The 19,975-nt window shown below is 42.9% G+C and overlaps 1 protein-coding gene across 2 annotated transcripts in view; it reads left to right on the forward strand.

The window, feature by feature from the left end:
- Positions 1 to 19,975, forward strand: part of bbox1 (butyrobetaine (gamma), 2-oxoglutarate dioxygenase (gamma-butyrobetaine hydroxylase) 1) — a 211,445-nt gene that overhangs the window by 171,803 nt on the left and 19,667 nt on the right. For both annotated transcript variants that reach the window (XM_060839092.1, XM_060839093.1), the window contains exon 6: positions 13,003 to 13,199. In XM_060839092.1, coding sequence (XP_060695075.1) covers positions 13,003 to 13,199 — 197 coding nt within the window. The remainder of the gene's footprint in view (positions 1 to 13,002; positions 13,200 to 19,975) is intronic.

The following is a 19,975-nucleotide window of genomic DNA, read 5'->3' on the forward strand; positions in this document are numbered from 1 at the left end:
GCCTTGCCTTTCCAAATACATGTACATCCTGTCCGTCAGGATTCCCTCCAACAATGTGCCCACCACCGACGTCAGGCTCACTGGTCTATAGTTCCTTTGCTTGTCCTTCCCATCTTTCTTAAATAATGGTACCACATTAGCCAACCTCCAGTCTTCCAGCACCTCACCTGTGACTATCGATGATACAAATATCTCAGCAAGAGGCCCAGCAATGTAGTGTCTCTGGACTCAGATTATCTCATTTTTGAAGGCTTCCCATTTTCCAGCTGTCCCTTTACTTGCAAACATCTGCCCCCAATTTGAAAGTTCTTGCCTATTCCCATCAAAATTGGCCTTTCTCCAATTTAGCACTTCAACTTTTAGATCTGGTCTATCCTTTTCCACCACTATTTTAAAATAAATAGAATATGGTCGCTGGCCCCAAAGTGTTGCCCTACGGACACCTCAGTCCCTTGCCCTGCCTTATTTTTCAAGAGTAGGTCAAATTTTGCACCTTCTGAAGTAGGTATATACACATACTAAATCAGAACATTTTCTTGTAGACACTTAACAAATTCCTCTCCATCGAAACCCTTAACACTATAATGTCTTGATCACCTTTATAGGCAACAAGTTCCAGATTCAGTACTAAGACCTGGAAATTGCTAAAAGCAGCTGAAGCTAGTTATTTCTCTTCATTCCACCTTCTGCCCTTCCATAGCAAGATAAAAGTGTCATTTTATCATTGTTCATTATCAAGGATTCCCCACAACTCCCATTTGCAGATTCAAAGAACAGAATCTAATCCCCTAACTTCACTAAACAAAAACCAAAGAACTGCAGATGCTGGAAATCAGAAATGAAAACAGGAATTACTGGAAAAACCTCAGCTGGTCTGGTAGCATCTATGGAGAGAAAGCAGAATTAATGTTTTGGGTCCAATGATCATTCTTTGAAGGGTCAGTTTCCGATTTTGCCCCTCACTACACTTTTCCCAACCATTATGAAATTCCTTTCCACTCCTTCTGACTATGCAACTCCTATTCCACAATGCCATTGTCAATTTTCTCATCTTAGCTCTTGTCCGCACATGCAGGAACAGCTCATACTGGTTGGTTAAGAGCAAAGATTGAAGTTTCTCAAGCACCATATGAGGAAACCCCTTATCTGCCTGATTAGCACTGACACTGCCTGCTCGTTATCACTAACTGGATCCATTCTAGCACCTTAGGGTGGCATGGTGGCTCAGTGGTTAGGTAAAAATGAGGACTGCAGATGCTGGAAACCCAAGTCTAGATTAGAGTGGTGCTGGAAAAGTACAGCAGGTCAGGCAGCATCCACGGAGCAAGAAAATCGATCTTTCGGGCAAAAGCCCTTCATCAGATTAGATTACTTACAGTGTGGAAACAGGCCCTTCAGCCCAACAAGTCCACACCGATCTGCCGAAGCACACCCACCCAGACCCATTCCCCTACATTTACCCCTGCATCTAACACTACGGGCAATTTAGCATGGCCAATTCACCTAACCTGCACGTTTTTGGACTGTGGGAGGAAACCGAAGGAACCGGAGGAAACCCACACAGACACGGGGAGAATGTGCAAACTCCAAACAGTCAGTCACCTGAGGCGGGAAATGAACCCAGGTCTCTGGCGCTGTGAGGCAGCAGTGCTAACCACTGTGCCACCGTGCCGCCCATCAGGAGTAGAGGCAGGGAGCCTGCAGTGTGGAGAGATAAATGAGGGGGTGGGAGTGAGGAGAAAGTGGCATAGAGTACTATAGGTGAATGGGTGTGGGATGGAGGTGATAGGTCAGGGAGGAGGGTGGTGGAAGGTAGCAAAGAGTACAAAGGATGAATGGGGGTGTGGATGAAGGTGATAGGTCAGAGAGAAGGGTGGAGTGGATAGGTGAAAAGGAAGATAGGCAGGTAGAACAGGTCATGGGGGCGGTGCTGAGCTAGAAGGTTGGAACTGGGGTAAGGTGGGGGGAGAGGAAATGAGGAAACTGGTGAAGTCCACATTGATGCCCTGGGGTTGAAGTGTCCCGAGGCGGAAGATAGGCGTTCTTCCTCCAGGCGTCAGGTGGTGAGGGAGCAGCGGTGGCTGAGGCCTAGGACCTGCATGTCCACGGCTGAGTGGGAAGGGGAGTTGAAATGTTGGGCCACAGGGCGTTGGGGTTGATTAGTGTGGGTGTCCCGGAGATGTTCCCTAAAGTGCTCTGCAAGGATGCGTCCAGTCCCCCCAGTGTAGAGGAGACCGCATCGGGAGCAACGGATACAATAAACGACATTGGTGGATGTGCAGGTAAAACTTTGATGGATGTGGAAGGCTCCTTTGGGGCCTTGGATGGAGGTGAGGGAGGAGGTGTGGGTGCAGGTTTTGAAATTCCTGTGGTGGCAGGGGAAGGTACCAGGAGGGGAGGGTGGGTTGTTGGGGGTGTGGACCTGACAAGTGGTCATGGAGAGAACGATCTTTACGGAAAGGGGTGGGGAGCGTAATATATCTCTGGTGGTGGGGTCCATTTGGAGGTGGCGGAAATGTCGGCGGATGATGCGGTTTATGCGAAGGATGGTAGAGTGGAAGGTGAGCTCAAGGGGGGTTCTGTCCTTGTTACAGTTGGAGGGATGGGGTTTGAGGGCGGGGGTGCGGGATGTGGATGAGATGCTTTGGAGGGCACCTTCAACCACGTGGGAAGGGAAATTGCGATCTCTAAAGAAGGAGGCGATCTGGTGGTGTTCTGTGGTGGAATTGGTCCTCCTGGGAGCAGTTATGGTGGAGGTGGAGGTGGAGGAATTGGAATACGGGATGACATTTTTGTAGGAGATAGGGTAGGAAGTGGTGTAATCCTGTGGGAGTCGGTGGGTTTGTAAAAAATATTAGTGTCAATTAGGTCGTCATTAATGGAGATAGAGAGGTCCAGAAAGGGGAGAGTGGCCCCCACCCCTTTCCGCTTTCCACAAAGATCGTTCCTTCTGTGACTACCTGGTCAGGAACACCCCTTTTTTTCTAATCAACCCATTCAGGGATTTTATTACACACCTCTAGAACAGGTGAGACTTAAACCCAGGTCTCCTGATACAGAGGTTGGGACACTACCACTGTGCCACAAGAGGGCCCATTCTGTTACTTTATCAGAACAATTGCCTACAGCTGATTAACGGTTAGCATTAGCTACCCATCTTGGCCATTTAAGTGTTGAACGACTCAGAACTTTGAAAAATTGAAAACAACTGTGAGTTAAATTTTAAAAATTAACTATCTTGAGAATGCTTATTCATTACGACTTATATGGAGTTCCCAACTTTTATCTGATGTCTGTGATGTACTTCATTTGCAACCACTCTATACCATCCACATTTATAAAGTTTGACAGTTCAACTGGAGGCTATTTTACATCATCAGTTCATTCAACCTCACAGAAATTATCATATCCTATTAGCAGGAAACCATCATTTCTATTCTCACTGTTATACTTTGATTCCCAGTCTCCAGTTCTTATAATCCTCATGTTTAAGTCTCCCTATATTCATCACTTTCTCTGGACAGAGCTCCCCAAATCAGCATTAGTCTGATGTTCAATAAACCGCTTTCCTTATTGCGTCTGCCTTTTTATCTCCCCCTCTTCCTTTAAGGCCTTGCTTGAAATGTATCATTTTGGCCAACATTTTTTTACAGGTCATTGTGTTTCCTCCTTTGGCACATCATCTTTTCTTTAGTATGCCTCTGATGTGTCTGGAGACATTTCCTACGTTAAAGATATTATGATGAAAGATTATTGAGATTAACTCTTTTTCTTTCTCCACATCTGCTGAATACCTCTAACATTTTCTGTGTGTATTTTAAGTTTCCAGCAATTATACAAATCCAAGGTCTTGTTTTGCTCCTCTCCTGCACATTTGGCATTTCCACTCTTTTTAACATCATAACAAAGGCCTGTAACTTGTGGTTAACAGATAAAAATTCATGCATTTAAACTGTATTTAACTTATCTCTTCATGATGAAGCAATGACCCTGGTTGTTCGTCTATATTTAAAGCTGTCACCTTTGACTCTCAGTTTCCTTTGGAAGCTGTGTTGGCTTTTCGAAGTTTCTTAATAACTTTGGAGAATTGAAGTTGCCATGCAAAATGTCTGCCACTGCTGTATCTGGAATGAGTGAAATAGCTTGTAGAATTACATACACTTGTGTGGATTCTTCAGTATCTCAAAAGACTGGAAAAAGGTTCCAAATCAAGAGCATCCCCTAGTGTGTGGAAGTACCTCAAGTTTACTTTTCAGGGAAAGGAGGGGTGAGTTCTCTGAACAGAAAATACTGTTGGCTTTTACAGCTTTACCTTCTTCAATATATTAAAATCTGTACACAGCACTGCTTAGAACATTATATGATGTTCTACTTTATCCTTTTACTATCCACTGTTGTCCATTGTATGATTGGAAGAAAATATTGGTATTGTCTATAAAAACTTCTGGAAGGGTTTTCTGGAAAACCCAAAATACAAATGAGCATTCATATCCAGGGCTTTGTACATACTTAACAGGCTTTTTGCTAGATGAGCCGTTGTCTGAGAAGCTCAGTTGGCAATTGGCCAACTAGTCAAAAAGTGTGGTGCTGGAAAAGTGCAGCCAGATCAGTAAGATCTGTTCAGCATTGAGTTGCTTACTAGATCACATGCCTGGCAGTAGGAGATCAAAAATAAATCCAGCCTCAATAGCAATCTTGCAAATCAGATATCAAAATCAGTCAAGCCTGTAAGGCACATCAATTAGTGATTGATCCACCGAGATGACTCATTAATGAGATCTAAAAAAGCAACCTCAGCAGGGACTGACATTCATTCTTTTAGCTTTATATGGTCATGAAAATCAGTTCTGTCATAAGAAGAATGATCTGATCTGATCTGAACCCTTTTAGCAATAGTCAGTTAAACGCCTAAAATATACATATGCTCATGTATCCTCAGCCTCAAGTCTTCCTAACCTGCACCGTATTTTATAGGTCAGCTTGTGATCCATGGGATGAGTTGTCAGGGAAGTGGAAGTTGTACTTGTGAATTTCTCAATAGTTTGATTTAGGGTCTTTAAAGCGTGTCGAGGAGTTTCCAATAATGTCAGACACCTAGTTACCCCACCCCGCGCCCCCCTCCCAAAAAATAACTTGTCTATTATAGAGCACCAATGACACCAGCCAGAAAGTTTTGTGGCCCAGACAGTCTCACTCTCATATTTAAAGAGGAGGAAGCTTGGCAGCAATAAGGAAATCTAACAGGTCATAAAAAAGGTGTTAAAAAATAAATCAAAAATATATTAGCTGTTTACATTTGTAGAAGCATGCAAAATCGTAGTTTCCTGAAAGACCTTTTCTGTCACTGTGTACTGTCCTTGTGCATCTATATAAGCATTCCTAAGATTATAAAAATACCCTTGATATTTAATCTCCAAATAAATTTCTAATGCATCCCTTGTTCCACGTTGAACTACAGCCTTCCATCTAATGAAAAAGTTCATTCTCAACCCACTTGTGACACTAAATATTGCACAACATGTTTTGGTTTATGCTGGCAGCACTCTGTACATAGTGCTGCACCCAATATGTAATCTGGAGGAGTATCATCAAAATATTGGGATTTAGGTTTTAAAAATCAATAATCTGTATTTTTCCAAACGTTATTACAGCACCAACTAGCACTATGCCATTTTTTAAAATGGTATGCTCTACCTTAAATATTTATTAACAAAAGCATGAAAATAGCACTTATAATCCATTGACATTGACATTTTATTTTGCATGAGCTTTGCATCTTTCTAAATCCACTGAAATTATACAAATCTGCACACAGGGACAATACATCTATCACTTAGTGTTTCAGGAGAACTTAAGGTCAGCTTTAATTAAAGGCAAATTATAAAATTTACTTGTACTGATTTTCCTAAGAAGCACTGACTTTGTTAAAATTTGTAACTCAATCCAAGCAAAATTCCTTCACCTATCTAGGGCTGCTGCTTCTGGATTTTTGATAGTCTTAAAAATAATCAAAACATATGTTACAAAAATGCTGTGTTAGGAAAAACTATTACCATTCATGAGTCTTACTACTTCTTGCCACAATTTTTGTTGTGACTTTTCAATCAAACATTTCTGCCAACAAAACTGCCTGTTTTTGCTGTGTCAACCATCACAGAAATTCTAGTCACTAGGTGGTTTTGTGGGTGAGTTTCTGAGGCCTTTCATCTCCATGACCAGCTTGTACATATACATAAAATGTATGTCTGTCAAATAACCACAGACATCACAATAGGCAATTCATTAATCATTTTTTTAAAAGCCTGAACTGCGGCTGCACATTTCAGTAAAGTCTAATCAGTATGAATGCTAAGAAATTCTAAACACATCAAAATGTTTCTAAATTTCACCCACATTCATCCACATGTTATTGTTGAAGTTGATCTGTTAAGGTAAAATCCTTCAATTTGCAAATGGATACACTTGCCTCCCAAAAAGTCCTGTGTTTGATACTGGAATAGACTGATTGGTTAGGTGCTTCCCATGGCACATAGAAGAGGAACAATGCTTAATAGCAACATGACTGGATAAAATTAATAACAGTTGTTAAGAATGAGATTTAGGTGAGGATAACATTAGGATCATTTTACAGTTAATACTGATGTTGTTATTCAGGACCGTCATTGTTTTATTCCGAGCATTTTGAAACCAATGGCGTTTAATATTGGAGAACTAACATCACTAACTAGTTTGGATTTTCCATAAAAAGACTAGTTGGTCTATTCCTTTATCCATTGTTTGTCATAGTCCTTATTGAGATCAGTGATAAAGTCATAAAGTCCCCAGGTATAAAATTTTCAGAACCATAATCCAAAGTAAAAGTCAGCAAAGATGCAGTTTCCTGCAAGATTCAATGGACAAAAAAAATGTTTAAAGTAAATACTTATTTGTGTGGAGTTGTAGACGCGCTAATCATCTAACTGTACCAAAGCATTTATCATAACTAACAACTTCACACAGATAACCACATTCTTCAGTAGATAACTACCAAGGAATGCATAATTTCATTGATGGGGGTAAAACTGGAGCAGTAAATGCAGATGAAACAAGTCCTTTTGTTTTGAAAATATTAATACAATCTAAGTAGATTTTGGACTCTAAGAACAAAGATTATCTCAAATGAAAATGAAAGCAAAATACTGCAGATGCTGGAATCACTCCACATTTCCTGACAAACCTGCTGAGTTCCACCAGTACTTTCTGCTGCTATTTGGGATTGTTTTAAGATCACCTGCAGAATGTATAGGATCAGCAAAGAATTATGATTGTGGAAGTGGCAACTTTTGGCTTTGCCTGAAAATGTCCTAGACTGAAAAGGTGGCAAAGTCAAAACATGTGGCACTGGAAAAGCGCAGCAGGTCAGGCAGCATCCAAAAACGGGCAGAAGCCCTTCATCAGGAATGTGGAGGGGGAAGGGGGCTGAGAGGTAAATAGGGGGATGGGGTGGGTGGGAAAAGGTAGCTGCGAAGGCTACAGGTGGATGCAGGTGGGGGTAATAGTGATAGGTTAGTGGGATGGGTGGAGCAGATGGGGAGCAGGAAGATAGACAGGTAGGACAGGTCAAGAGGGCAGTGCCAAGTTGGAGGGTTGGAGCTGGGATGAGGTGGGGGGAGAAGAGATTTGGAAAGATGTTTGGTGTTGATGCCATGTGATTGAAGGGTCCCAGAAGGTGAGGCGTTCTTCCTCCAGTTATCAGGTGGCTTGGATTTGGCGGTGGAGGAGGCCCATGACTTGCATGAACTTGGGGAAGTTGAAGTGGTCGTCTACAAGGTGGTGGGGTTGTCTGGACACATCTTGGGGTGTGTCCCAGAAATGTTCCCTGAAATGCTCTGCAAATTGGTGTCCTGTCTCCCCAATGTAGCGGAGTCCACATCAAGAGCAATGGATGTAGTAGATGAGTTGGGTCGATGTGCAGAAAAATCTCTACCAGATGTGGAAAGAACCTTTGGGACCTTGGATGGAGGTAAGGGGGGGAGATGGTGTGGCACAGGTTTTACACCTCGTGCAGCAGCAAGGGATGGTGCCAGGTTTGGAGGATGGGCTGTTGGGGGCGCGGACCGAACAAGAGAGTTACAAAGGGAATGCAGATATGGGTGGGGAGGGAAATATATCTTTGGTAGTAGGGTCTGATTGTAGATGGCGGAAATGGCGGAGGATAATGCGCTGTATCTGGAGATTAGTGGGATGGAAAGTGAGGAGTTCTATCCTTGTTGCAGTTTCAGAGGTGGGGTTCAAGGGTGGAGGTGCGGGAAGTGGAGGAGTTGTGCTGGAGGGCATTGTTGATCATGTAGGAGGGGCAATTGCGGTCCAGAAATAGGAGGCCATCTGGAATGTCCAGGAGTGGAATTGCTCCTCCTGGGATCAAATATGATGGAGGCAGAGGAATTGAGAGAAAGGGATCACATTTTTACAGGAGAAGGTTTGGGACAAGGTGGAGTCGAGGTAGCTGTCGAAGTTGTTGGGTTTGAAATAGATGTCCATGTTGAGTCAGTCGCCGGAGATAGAGATCGAGCTGTCCAGGAAGGGGAGGGAGGTGACAGAGATGGTCAAGGGGAACTTGAGGTCAAAGTGGAAAGTATTTGTGAAGTTGATGAACTGTTCAACCTCCTTGTGGGAGCATGAGGCGGCACTGAAAAGATGGCAGCCTAACTAAGAATGCACACACTGTGAGGAGCTTCATTATTGCTCAAGCAGTCCTTCAATAGTTTTCAGCTGAGAACCCTGTTTTGAGATTTAAAAAGACTGGATATAGTTTTCCAACAAGTCTTTTGTTATCTTAATACTACACTTCAGTTCGAAGGCCTGCGTTAGGATTGCCAAAGAAGGGAAATGTGGACAGAGGAAACATCAGTCGTCCACAACTACAATTGAGTCATCTTAAATATAATCAGTTTTTAATTAGTATATCTTTCTCAGCGTATCACTCTATTAACCTAGTGATTGATCATCACCTTGCGATGAAATTCATGGTTTGAAAGTTAATATTTTTTGAGATAGACCTCAATTGAAATAGGAAATTGGAAAAAGAAACTGATCCTTCCAGTGTCTAAGGAAGCATCAACAAAAACTTTATTGGAAACCTAAACCTTTTGGGAGATTGAAACTGTACAAAAGAACACAGAAGTAAGGGAGCTCGGTGATGATATTGGAGGGGGTGTACTCCTCGTTACATTATAGCCAGTCTCAGTAGCAGAACCCTGGCTGGAATGCTGCATTCCCCTGAAAGTCCATCACCCCCTACATTTTCCAAAACAGCATACTTGTTTGAGATGGGGATAGCCATAAGAGATTCTTGCCCAATCTGCATCCCTCTCCGATCTTTACTGGGAGTCAGCCATCTACTTGACTGTATCTTTTACTTTATCTTCCTTCCTGCAACTGCTATCCATCACACCTCCAGCTCCTGTAAATGCCTCATTGCCTGTAACTACCACTCCAACCGAACCATGCAATATAATAGGATTTGCAACCAAGCACATTTCCTATACACATAATCACCAGTAACATGGACATTCTCCCTAATCTCCCACATTTGACAGAAGAGCACATCACTCTACTAAGAGCCATCTTTACATCTTAACAATCTACAGACACAGAAAATAGCACAGTCTTACTGCTGTAAAAACACTGCTGCAGGCTAACTTAGTACCTTTATTGTGTATTTTTAAAGTTTAGTCACGAGGCAAATCTCGATAAAAACATACAATAAAAAAGAACCCACTCTACTCACTACTGTAGATTTACATTAATGATTCGGATGTGAATATAGGAGGCATGGTTAGTAATTTTGTAGATAACACCAAAACAGGAAGTGTAGTAGACAGCGAGGAAGGTTACCTCAGGTGGAATAGAGTCTTCATCAGATGGGCCAATGGGCCAAGGAGTGGCAGATGGAATTTAATTTAGATAAATGTGAGGTGCTGCTGTTTGGAAAAACAAATCAGGGCAGGACTTATACACTTAATGTTAAGATCCTGGGATCTGAACAAAGAGACCTTGGAGTGCAGGTTCATAGTTCCTTGACAGTGAAGTCACAGGCAGATAGGATAGTGAAGAAAGTTTGGTATTCTTTCCTTTATTGGTCAGTGCATTGAGTTGGGAGGTCACTTTGCGGCTGTACAGGACATTGGTTAGGCCACTTTTGGAATATTATGTGCAATTCTGGCCTCCCTCCTATCGGGAAGATGTTTTGAAACTTGAAAGAGTTCAGAAGAAATGTACATGGATGTTGCTGGTACGATTGGAACATTTAAAAGCCATCTAGATGGGTATATGAATAGAAATGGTTTATAGGGCTATGGGCAAAATACTGGCAAATGGGACTAGACTTGGTTAGTATATCTGGTCGCCATGGATGGGTTGGACCAAAGGGTTTGTTTCCAGGCTGTATATCTCTATGATTTTAGAAGATATTTGAGGAATTGTTTTTACGTTATGGTGCTACATATATGAAATGTGCTGCCTGAGAGGGTGATGGAGGCACATTTACATTTGGTTAAATTACTTACAGTGTGGAATCAGGCCCTTCGGCCCAACGTCCACACCGACCCTCCGAAGAGTAAACCACCCAGACCCACTCCCCTACATTTACCCATTCACCTAACACTACTGGTGATTTAGCATGGCCAATTCACCTAACCTGCACATTTTTGGACTGTGGGAGGAAACCGGAGCACCCGGAGGAAACCCACGCAGACACGGAGACAATATGCAAACTTCACACAGACAGTTGCCTGAGGGGGTAATTGAACCCAGGTCTCTGGCTTTGTGGGGCAGCAGTGCTAACCACTGCAGTGCTAACCCTGCGGCATCCAGATGAGTACTTAAATTGCCACAGTATGGTAGACTGTGAGCAGGTAAATGGGAGTAGTGTAGCTTGAAGTTATTTGGTCGGTATGGACGTAGTCGGCCTGTTTCTATGCTATATAACTCTATGACTCTCTAAAGCTCTTACATTATATGACATTAATTGTGCACTCATAATGATTTATCAGTTATTAATGCAGAGCCTGTTTCTTGGTGCTAAGCCTTTCATGATACACCTTTCTGGTGTAAACAGAACTGAAGTAATACTACACTTACCTACATTAAGATAAAACAAAATGTTGTTCAAGCCCTCTAACATCCAAAATCAAGCAGCAATCTAATGAATGGGAATAAACTGGGAATGTATATACATTCTTGGAAGTCTTGTACGATTGTACCAATGTTAGAGCTAGATTTGAGAAAGATCATCCGGGTCATTTATCTCATTGCTGTTTGTGGGACCTTGCTGTGCACACTTTAGCTGCCACATTTACGACCTCACCACAGCATCTGCATTTCAAAACATGACAGATACTTTGTGATATCTTGAAAGTGATTAAAGATACCATGCATCACAAGGTCTTAGCAAGGTCTACAGACTGATCTTCAGAAACAAGTTCTAATAATATTGTTAAAAATAATGATGTTCAATTTTTTTAATACATTGCAGTTGATCTGACTCTACTGTAATCCAAACTTCTACACCAAACAAATAATTCTGAATGCATTTGTTCAATGTAGACAGGGAAATCTTCTGCCAAAAGGTTTCCCACTGATAGATTTTGTCACATTTTATGCATTGACAAATGTTTCCCCTGTGAGGACGTCAAAAACATAAACACTGTAAATATCCTCATTTCAGTAAAAATGGTGTGGACTTTTGTGTGTAATGATGCAACTATCTGTATGCTGGCAACTATTAATGATGAATATAATGGTTGCATTGAACATTGTAGAGATGACAGTACCTCATGTGATTGATTACAGAATCCCTGATGTTTTCCAAGTTCAGATTTTTCTTTTATAGCCACAGAACATGAGTTGCCATATATGCAGTGCAAATGCTTAGAAATATGCAAACTTTAAATAAACAACAATATTCCAGTATGTCAATCTGAAACAGTGTGACTATCACCATCATCAAACAATAGCACTCACAGGCATCTGGTCAGCTAAAGTTTTCTCTCCCAAAGCCATCACAGATCTCAGGGTTCAACATTCCCACAATTAATGGGAATTGCTCCTAGAAGGGTTGATTTTAACTCTTCCTGCCCGTTGGAAACCAGACCAGTGTGCAATCAAATATTGCAAGTGAAAATAACCCACTCCTTTCCCATTTGGATTTGGCATATATGCAATTTGAGTTAAAGTAGCAAGTCAAGGCTCAAACCACGATTTAAACAAAGGCACAAGTGGGGAGAATTAGTATTGCCTTCCCTATCAGGTGAGAGGTGCCCTATTAGAGGTTTCTCAAATCATGAGGGACATAGATAACGTGAATAGTGAGGATCTTTTCCCTAGAGTGGGAGAGTTCAAAACTAGGGAGCATATGTTTCAGGTGAGAAGCGAAAGTTTTAAAAATGACACAAGGGGCAATTTTTTTCTCACACAGAATGGTTTGTGTGTTAAGTGAACTGCCAGAGGAAGTGGTGGATGCAGGTATAGTTACAACATTTAAGAAGCATTTGGGTAAGTACATAAATAGGAAAGATGAGGAAGGATATGGGCCAAACACAGGCAATTGCAACTAGTTTAGTTTGGGAACATAGTCAGTATGGACTAGTTGGACCGAAGGGTCTGTTTCCATGCTGAATGACTCTATGCCTCTATAACTGCCAGAAACAGGAACCAGGTCAGAAACAAATAAGTATCAGTAAGGAAAAATAGTTCATTTTAGATATTCTTGAATATGATTCCTCCTATGTGCCCCATAATGAATAGTAATGAATATAGGAGCTGCGAGTTAGTCCATTATTTTTAATAGCTTCACACAAGAGGTAATAAAATTTCACGTCCCACTGGCTATCTCTAACATGTTGGTTAAAAAATAGCTGGGGCAAGGAGCCTTGTAATTCCTACAAAGTGTACAATAGCCCCAGAGCAAAGTATGTCTGCACCTCTGCTTAAACAAGCACATTCATTTGTCTCTTGTCCCAGATTCAGCTTCTTCACTGCATAAAACCAGCAGAAATTGGAGGTGAAACACAAATAGTGGATGGATTCCATGTCGCCAATCAACTGAGACAACTGAATCCTGAAGCATTCCGAATCCTGACATCTATTTTGGTTGATTTCACTGACTCTGGAGTCGATTACTGTGATTTCTCTCTCCAATCCAAACATAGAATAATCGAGTGAGTATAAAAGCAAGCAAATGAATTTATACCATGTCGATGTGTCTCCAAAACATTAGAAAAAAATTACAGTAGTCTTTTGCCTCTCAGTTCACTGTCAGAGTGGTGTCAGAACAACATGACCACCTGCCAATTCCTTGGCATATTTCCATTATATCATGCCAGGACCTTGTTTCAGTTGAGGCCCACCATAAGGAGGCTACCTCTGGGGTTGCGCAGGCCGCAGAGAGGCAGGTCTGGTGCTACTGCAGCACAAAATTGGCAGCAACACCTCAGAGGACCAGGCCAGCCATAGATTAAATGAGTGCCAACATTTACTTACACTCCTCTGAGAGAAGGAAAATTTCTCAAAGTTGTTATATCAGGACATCTGGTGGACATTCAGGCTCTGATTTCTGTTGGATCACACTTTAAACTTTTGCTATAAATTCTGTGTCTTATACACCACAACCACCCAATGAAGGAGCATCGCTCCGAAAACTAGTGCTTCCAATTAAACCTGTTGGATTATAACCTGGTGTTGTGTGATTTTTAACCTTCTCCAGACAAGGCAGCCTAACCCAAATGGAAGGATGAATCAATCTGAACACAGTCAGAAGGGGGTTCAAATTTTATTTATCACTGAGAAAATGTCTTTGAAATAAATCGGGCAAAGATTTGGGGGATGCCTCCAAGTAAAATTACCCAAGTGTTTTCAAAAAGGAGTCATAGAACAGAGAAAAATACAGCGCAATACAGGCCCTTCAGCACTCGATGTTGCGCCAATCCAAGCTCACCTAACCTACACTAGCCCACTATCCTCCATATGCCTATTCAATGCCCGTTTAAATGCCTATAAAGAGGGACAGTCCACCACTGCTACTGGCAGGGCATTCCATGAACTCACAACTCACTGAGTAAAGAATCTACCCCTAACATCTTTCCTGAAACTACCTCCCCTTAATCTAAAGCTATGCCCCCTCGTAATAGCTGACTCCATACGTGGAAAAAGGCTCTCATTGTCAACCCTATCTAAACCCCTAATCATCTTGTACACCTCTGTCAAGTCACCCCTAAACCTTCTTTTCTCCAATGAAAACAGCCCCAAGTGCCTCAGCCTTTCCTCATACGATCTTCCTACCATACCAGGCAACATCCTGGTAAACCTCCTCTGCATCCATTCCAGTGCCTCCACATCCTTCCTTTAGTATGGCGACCAAAACTGCACACAATACTCCAGATGCAGCCGCACCAGAGTCTTATACTACTGCAACATGACCTCAGGACTCTGGAACTCAATTTCTCTACCAATAAAAGCCAGTACGCCATATGCCTTCTTCACTATTTACCTGTGTGGCAACTTTCAGAGATCTGTGTACATGAACGCCAAGATCCCTTTGCTCATCCACACCTACCAAGTATCCGACAATTAGCCCATCTTCTTGTTACTCCTACCAAAGTGAATCACTTCACACTTACCTACATTGAATTCCATTTGCCACCTTTCTGCCTAGCTCTGCAGCTTATCTATATCCCGCTGTAACCTGCCACATCCTTCCTCACTGTCAACAACTCCACCGACTTTCGTATCATCCTCCTCCAGGTCATTTATAAAAATGACAAACAGCAATGGTCCCAAAACAGATCCTTGCGGAACACCGCTAGTAACTGCACTCCAAGATGAACCTTTACCATCAACTACTACCCTCTGTCTTCTTCCAGCCAGCCAATTCCTAATACAACGCACCCTAAATGCCATACCTCCGTATTTTTTGCAGTAGCCTACCATGGGGAACCTTATCAAATTCCTTACTAAAATCCGTATACACCACATCTACCGCTTTACCCTCATCCACCTCCTTAGTCACCTTCTCAAAGAATTCAATAAGGTTTGTGAGGCACGACCTGCCCTTCACAAAACCTTGATGACTATCCTTGATCACATTATTCCTATTCAGATGTTCATAAATCCTATCCCTTACAATTCTCCCTAAGACTTTGCCCACAAACAGAAGTGAAACTCACCGGCCTATAGTTACTAGGATTATCCCTATTCCCCTTCTTGAACAAGGGAACCACATTTGCAATCCTCCAGTCTTGACACTATTCCTGTAGACAACGAGGACATAAAAATCAAGGCCAATGGCTCTGCAATCTCCTCCCTTGCTTCCCAGAGAATCCTAGGATAAATGCCATCAGGCCCAGGGGACTTATCTATTTTCACCCTTTCCAGAATTTCCAACACCTCTTCCCTACATACCTCAAAGCCATCCATTCTAATTAATTGTGACTCAATATTCACATCGGCAACAATGTCCTGTTCCTGAGTGAATACTGATGAAAAGTATTCATTCAGTGTCTGTCCAATCTCTTCAGCTTCCACGCATAACTTCCCACTACTATCCTTGACTGGACCTATTCCTACCCTAGTCATTCTTTTATTCCTGACATACCTAGCAAAAGCCTTTGGGTTTTCCCTAATCCTCGAGTAAAAAGTGAGGTCTGCAGATGCTGGAGATCAGAGCTGAAAATGTGTTGCTGGTTAAAGCGCAGCAGGGCAGGCAGCATCCAAGGAACAGGAAATTCGACATTTCGGGCAAAAGCCCTTCATCAGGAATGAGGGAAGTGTGACACTTTCCTCATTCCTGATGAAGGGCTTTTGCCCGAAACGTCAAATTTCCTGTTCCTTGGATGCTGCCTGACCTGCTGCGCTTTAACCAGCAACATATTTTCAGCTTTTCCCTAATCCTACCAACCAAGGACTTTTCATGTCCCCTCCTTGCTGCTCTTAGCTCTCTCTTTAGATCCTTCCTGGCTACCTTATAACTCTCAATCGCCCCAATTGAACCTTCACGCCTCATCTTTACATAGGCCGCCCTCTTCCCTTTAACAAGGGATTCCAATTCCTTATTAAACCACGGCTCCCTCACACGATCCTTTCCTCGCTGCCTGACAGGTACATACTTATCAAGGACACTCAATAGCTGCTCCTTGAACAAGCTCCACATATCGATTGTGCCCTTCCCTTGAAGCCAACTTTTCCAAGCCACACATCCTAAGTTACGCCTCACCGCATCATAATTTCCCTGCCCCCAGCTATAACTCTTGCCCTGCAGTGCACACCTATCCCTCTCCATCACTAGAGTAAAAGTCACCGAATTGTGGTCACTGTCCCCAAAGTGCTCCCCTACCTCCAATTCCAACACCTGGTCTGGTTCGTTACCCAGAAACAAATCCAGTATGGCCTCACCTCTTGTTGGCCTGTCTACATATTGTTTCAGGAAACCTTCCTGCACACATTGGACAAACACCCCGACCCATCTGACATACTCGAGCTATAGCTTTCCCAGCTACATATTGTGTAGCTTTCCCAGCTACATATTTCCCTGTCTACATATTGTGTCAGGAAACCCTCCTGCACACATTGGACAAACACCGACCCATCTAACATACTCGAGCTATAGCTTTCCCAGCCAATATCCCCCATAACAACAACTTGGAGTCTTGGATATCATGCATGACAGCTGCATGTCATTAAATTGCTGAAGGTGGAACTTTTCCATTTTGCTAAAGTAGAGGGGCCATTGTATTAGGTAGCGATGAACACGTCCTATCAACTACCAAAAAAATTCACCCATAGGTACATAGCAGTTAGCTCCTGAAGAGCTGACAAGTGAGTGTGGGCTCAGCAACACTCAGGCCTCAACACTGTCCTCCTAGGTTGCCAGCCAATCAGAGATCAGTTTTACATAGAATCCTTACAGTGTGGAAACAGGGTATTTGGCCCATCGAATCCACTCCGACCCTCTGAAGAACATGCATTGGTCCAGTGGCATAATGGATAACCCGTCTGACTTAGACAGGTTCAAGTCCTACCTGACTCAAGTGCCATGCACTTTAAAAGGGGTGACACAGTGGCTCAGTGGTTAGCACTGCTGCCTCACAGCGCCAGAGACCTGGGTTCAATTCCCCCCTTGGGCAACAGTCTGTGTGGAGTTTGCACATTCTCCCATGTCTGCGTTGGTTTCCTCCAGGTGCTCTGGTTTCCTCCCACAATCCAAAGATGTGCAGGAGAGGTGAATTGGCCATGCTAAGTTGCCCGTAGTGTTGGGTGCATTAGTCAGGGGTGAATGTAGGGGAATGGGTCTGGGTGGGTTGCTCTTTGGAGGGTCGGTGTTGACTTGTTGGGACAAAGGACCTGTTTCCACACTGTAGAGAATCAAATCTAATCTAACCGAATCATAACATTTCACCCAGACCCAAACCTCATTCCTGTAACCCTATGTCTCTCATAGCTAATCCATCTAGCTTGCATATTCCTGGGCTGTGGGAGGAAACCAGAGCACTCAGAGGAAACTCAGATAGACGCAGGGAGAATGTGTAAACTCTACACAGACAGTTGCCTGAGGGTGAAATTGAAGCAAGGTCCCTGTTGCTAAGAGACAGGAGTGCTGACCACTGAGCCACAGTGTCACCCAGCTTTTGCGCCCTAAATTCTGCCAGCTAGCAGCTACTCCTTGGGGATCCAGCTGCAAGAACTCAAGTATTAATTAAGTGCTTTTTATACATTTTACGCGCCTCTTGTGGGGTGGGGGAGGGCATGGATTTGCAAGAAAAGAAGAATCAGAGACTAGGCCAAGGGTCATTTTTTTTCCGCCATTTCCTGCTGCTACCTGCGTCCAGATTGAAGCAATTGAAGTAGCCTCCACCTGGCAGACAAATGAGAAACAAAACAGAAACTGCTGCAGGAACTCAGCAGTTGTGACAGCATTTATGGAGAGAAAGCCAAGTTACCATTTCAGGTCCAGTGACCTTTCAACGGTCATTAACTCCTCAAGAGTCACTGGACCTGAAGCATTAACTCTGTTTTTGCTCCACAGATGCTGCCAGACCTGCTGAGTTTCTCCAACAATTTCTGTTTTTATGTATATTTTCAGCATCCACATTTCCTTGTTTCATTTGGGGATGTGGGCATCATTAGCTGGGCCAGAATTTATTGCCCATACCTGGTTGACCTTGAGAAGGTAGTGGTGAGCTGCCTTATTGAACCACTGCAGTCCATGTGCTGTCCAATGCCATTAAGGAGAGAGTTCCAGGATTTTGACCCAGTGACAATAAAAGAACAACAGTTTATATCCAAGTTAGAATTGTGAATGGTCTGCAGAGGAACTTGCAGGGGTGGTGTTCCCATATCTATTGCCTTTGTCCATCTAACTAGTGTGGGTTATGAAAGGTGCTGTCTAAGGAATGTTGGTGAATTTCTGCTCTATATCTTGTAGATAATACACATTGCTGCTACTGAGCCTCGGTGTGGGGTGACCAAATGTTTGTGGATGTGGTGGCAGTCAAGCAAATTGCTTTATCTTGGATGCTGTCAAGCTTCTTGAATGTTATTGGAGGAGCACCCATCCAGGCAAGTGGGGAGTATTCCATCACACTCCTGACTTGTGCCTTGTAGATAGTGGTCAGATCATGTTGACCCTTGAGAGAAACTCACCCTGGCAATGGGTCCAGTTCAGGACTTCTTTCTGCAATGAAGCTTTTATGATGCACCTATTATGTAATCCCTCTTCACTGCCTTCTTTCTCTTTTGCACTGTACAAATGGCATCTAATGTCCATCTCCAATAATAGACAATGTAACTATCTTCACTTAGTTTGCTATTGTCATCAGCATCACTAAGCTTCATTTACTCAAGCATATTCAATTTCGTTATTCATTACCAAATCCCCCACTATCAACATCTTACCATTGAACAGAAACTGAACTGGACAGCCACGTAACTAACTACAAGGGTTATTCAGAGGCTGGGCTGGTGTTCCCCCATATACGTTGCCTTTGTTCTTCTGGATAGTGTGGGTTGTGTAACGTGCTGTCTAAGGAGTGTTGGTGAATTTCTGCTCTATATCTTGTAGATAATACACATGTGACACAGTCATGATTTGGAGATGCCGGTGTCGAACTGGGGTGTACAAAGTTAAAACTCACACAACACCAGGTTATAGTCCAACAGGTTTAATTGGAAGCACACTAGCTTTCGGAGCGACGCTCCTTCATCAGGTGATTGTGGAGGGCTCAATCCTAACACAGAATTTATAGCAAACATTTGCAGTGTGATGTAACTGAAATTACATGTAACTGTAATGTAACTGTGTGATGTAACTGAAACTGATGTGACACAGTGACATACAAATCACTCTGTCTCCCTAAAGTCTGTCCAAGACACAAGCTAAGAGCCTTATGGAATAGGTGGTGACTAACACGCTTAATTAAAAGCTAATAGACAACACATTGGCAAACCCAAGTTTCTCACTTTTATCAAGCACCTTAACACTGGTACGTCAACACTGAGGTTGCTAGCCAGTCAGCAGCTAATAGCTTCTGAGTCCTAAGGATCAATAGTTGAGATCTACTTTAGAGGGGTTACAACAGCAGAAAGATGTGATGTTTTTACCTTCTTGGGATGGGCGTTGCAGGGAGAGAAGGGTTTAGACACTCAGAGGCAAGGATGAGCTTTCAAAGGCAACCCACTTGCACACTATCCAAGGCCCCCAATTGTACCTCATTTGAAGCAATTGGAGGCCTACCCCAAAATTCAGCAAGATAGTCTTCCCAATTCTCCAGTCAGAAAACTAGCCACCATTCTCATTCATCAAAGAGGCAGGTAATTGGAGAGGTGGTGAGTTGAGCTCTATAATTGACCACTTAAGGGCTATGATTGCTACTGTGTCAAGACAGTTACCCTTGGACATTTTTCACGATGCATTTAATTACAGAAGTGTTGATAACTTACTCTT

The sequence above is a fragment of the Hemiscyllium ocellatum genome, chromosome 18, assembly GCF_020745735.1.
Source record: "Hemiscyllium ocellatum isolate sHemOce1 chromosome 18, sHemOce1.pat.X.cur, whole genome shotgun sequence".
Lineage (NCBI taxonomy): Eukaryota > Metazoa > Chordata > Chondrichthyes > Orectolobiformes > Hemiscylliidae > Hemiscyllium > Hemiscyllium ocellatum.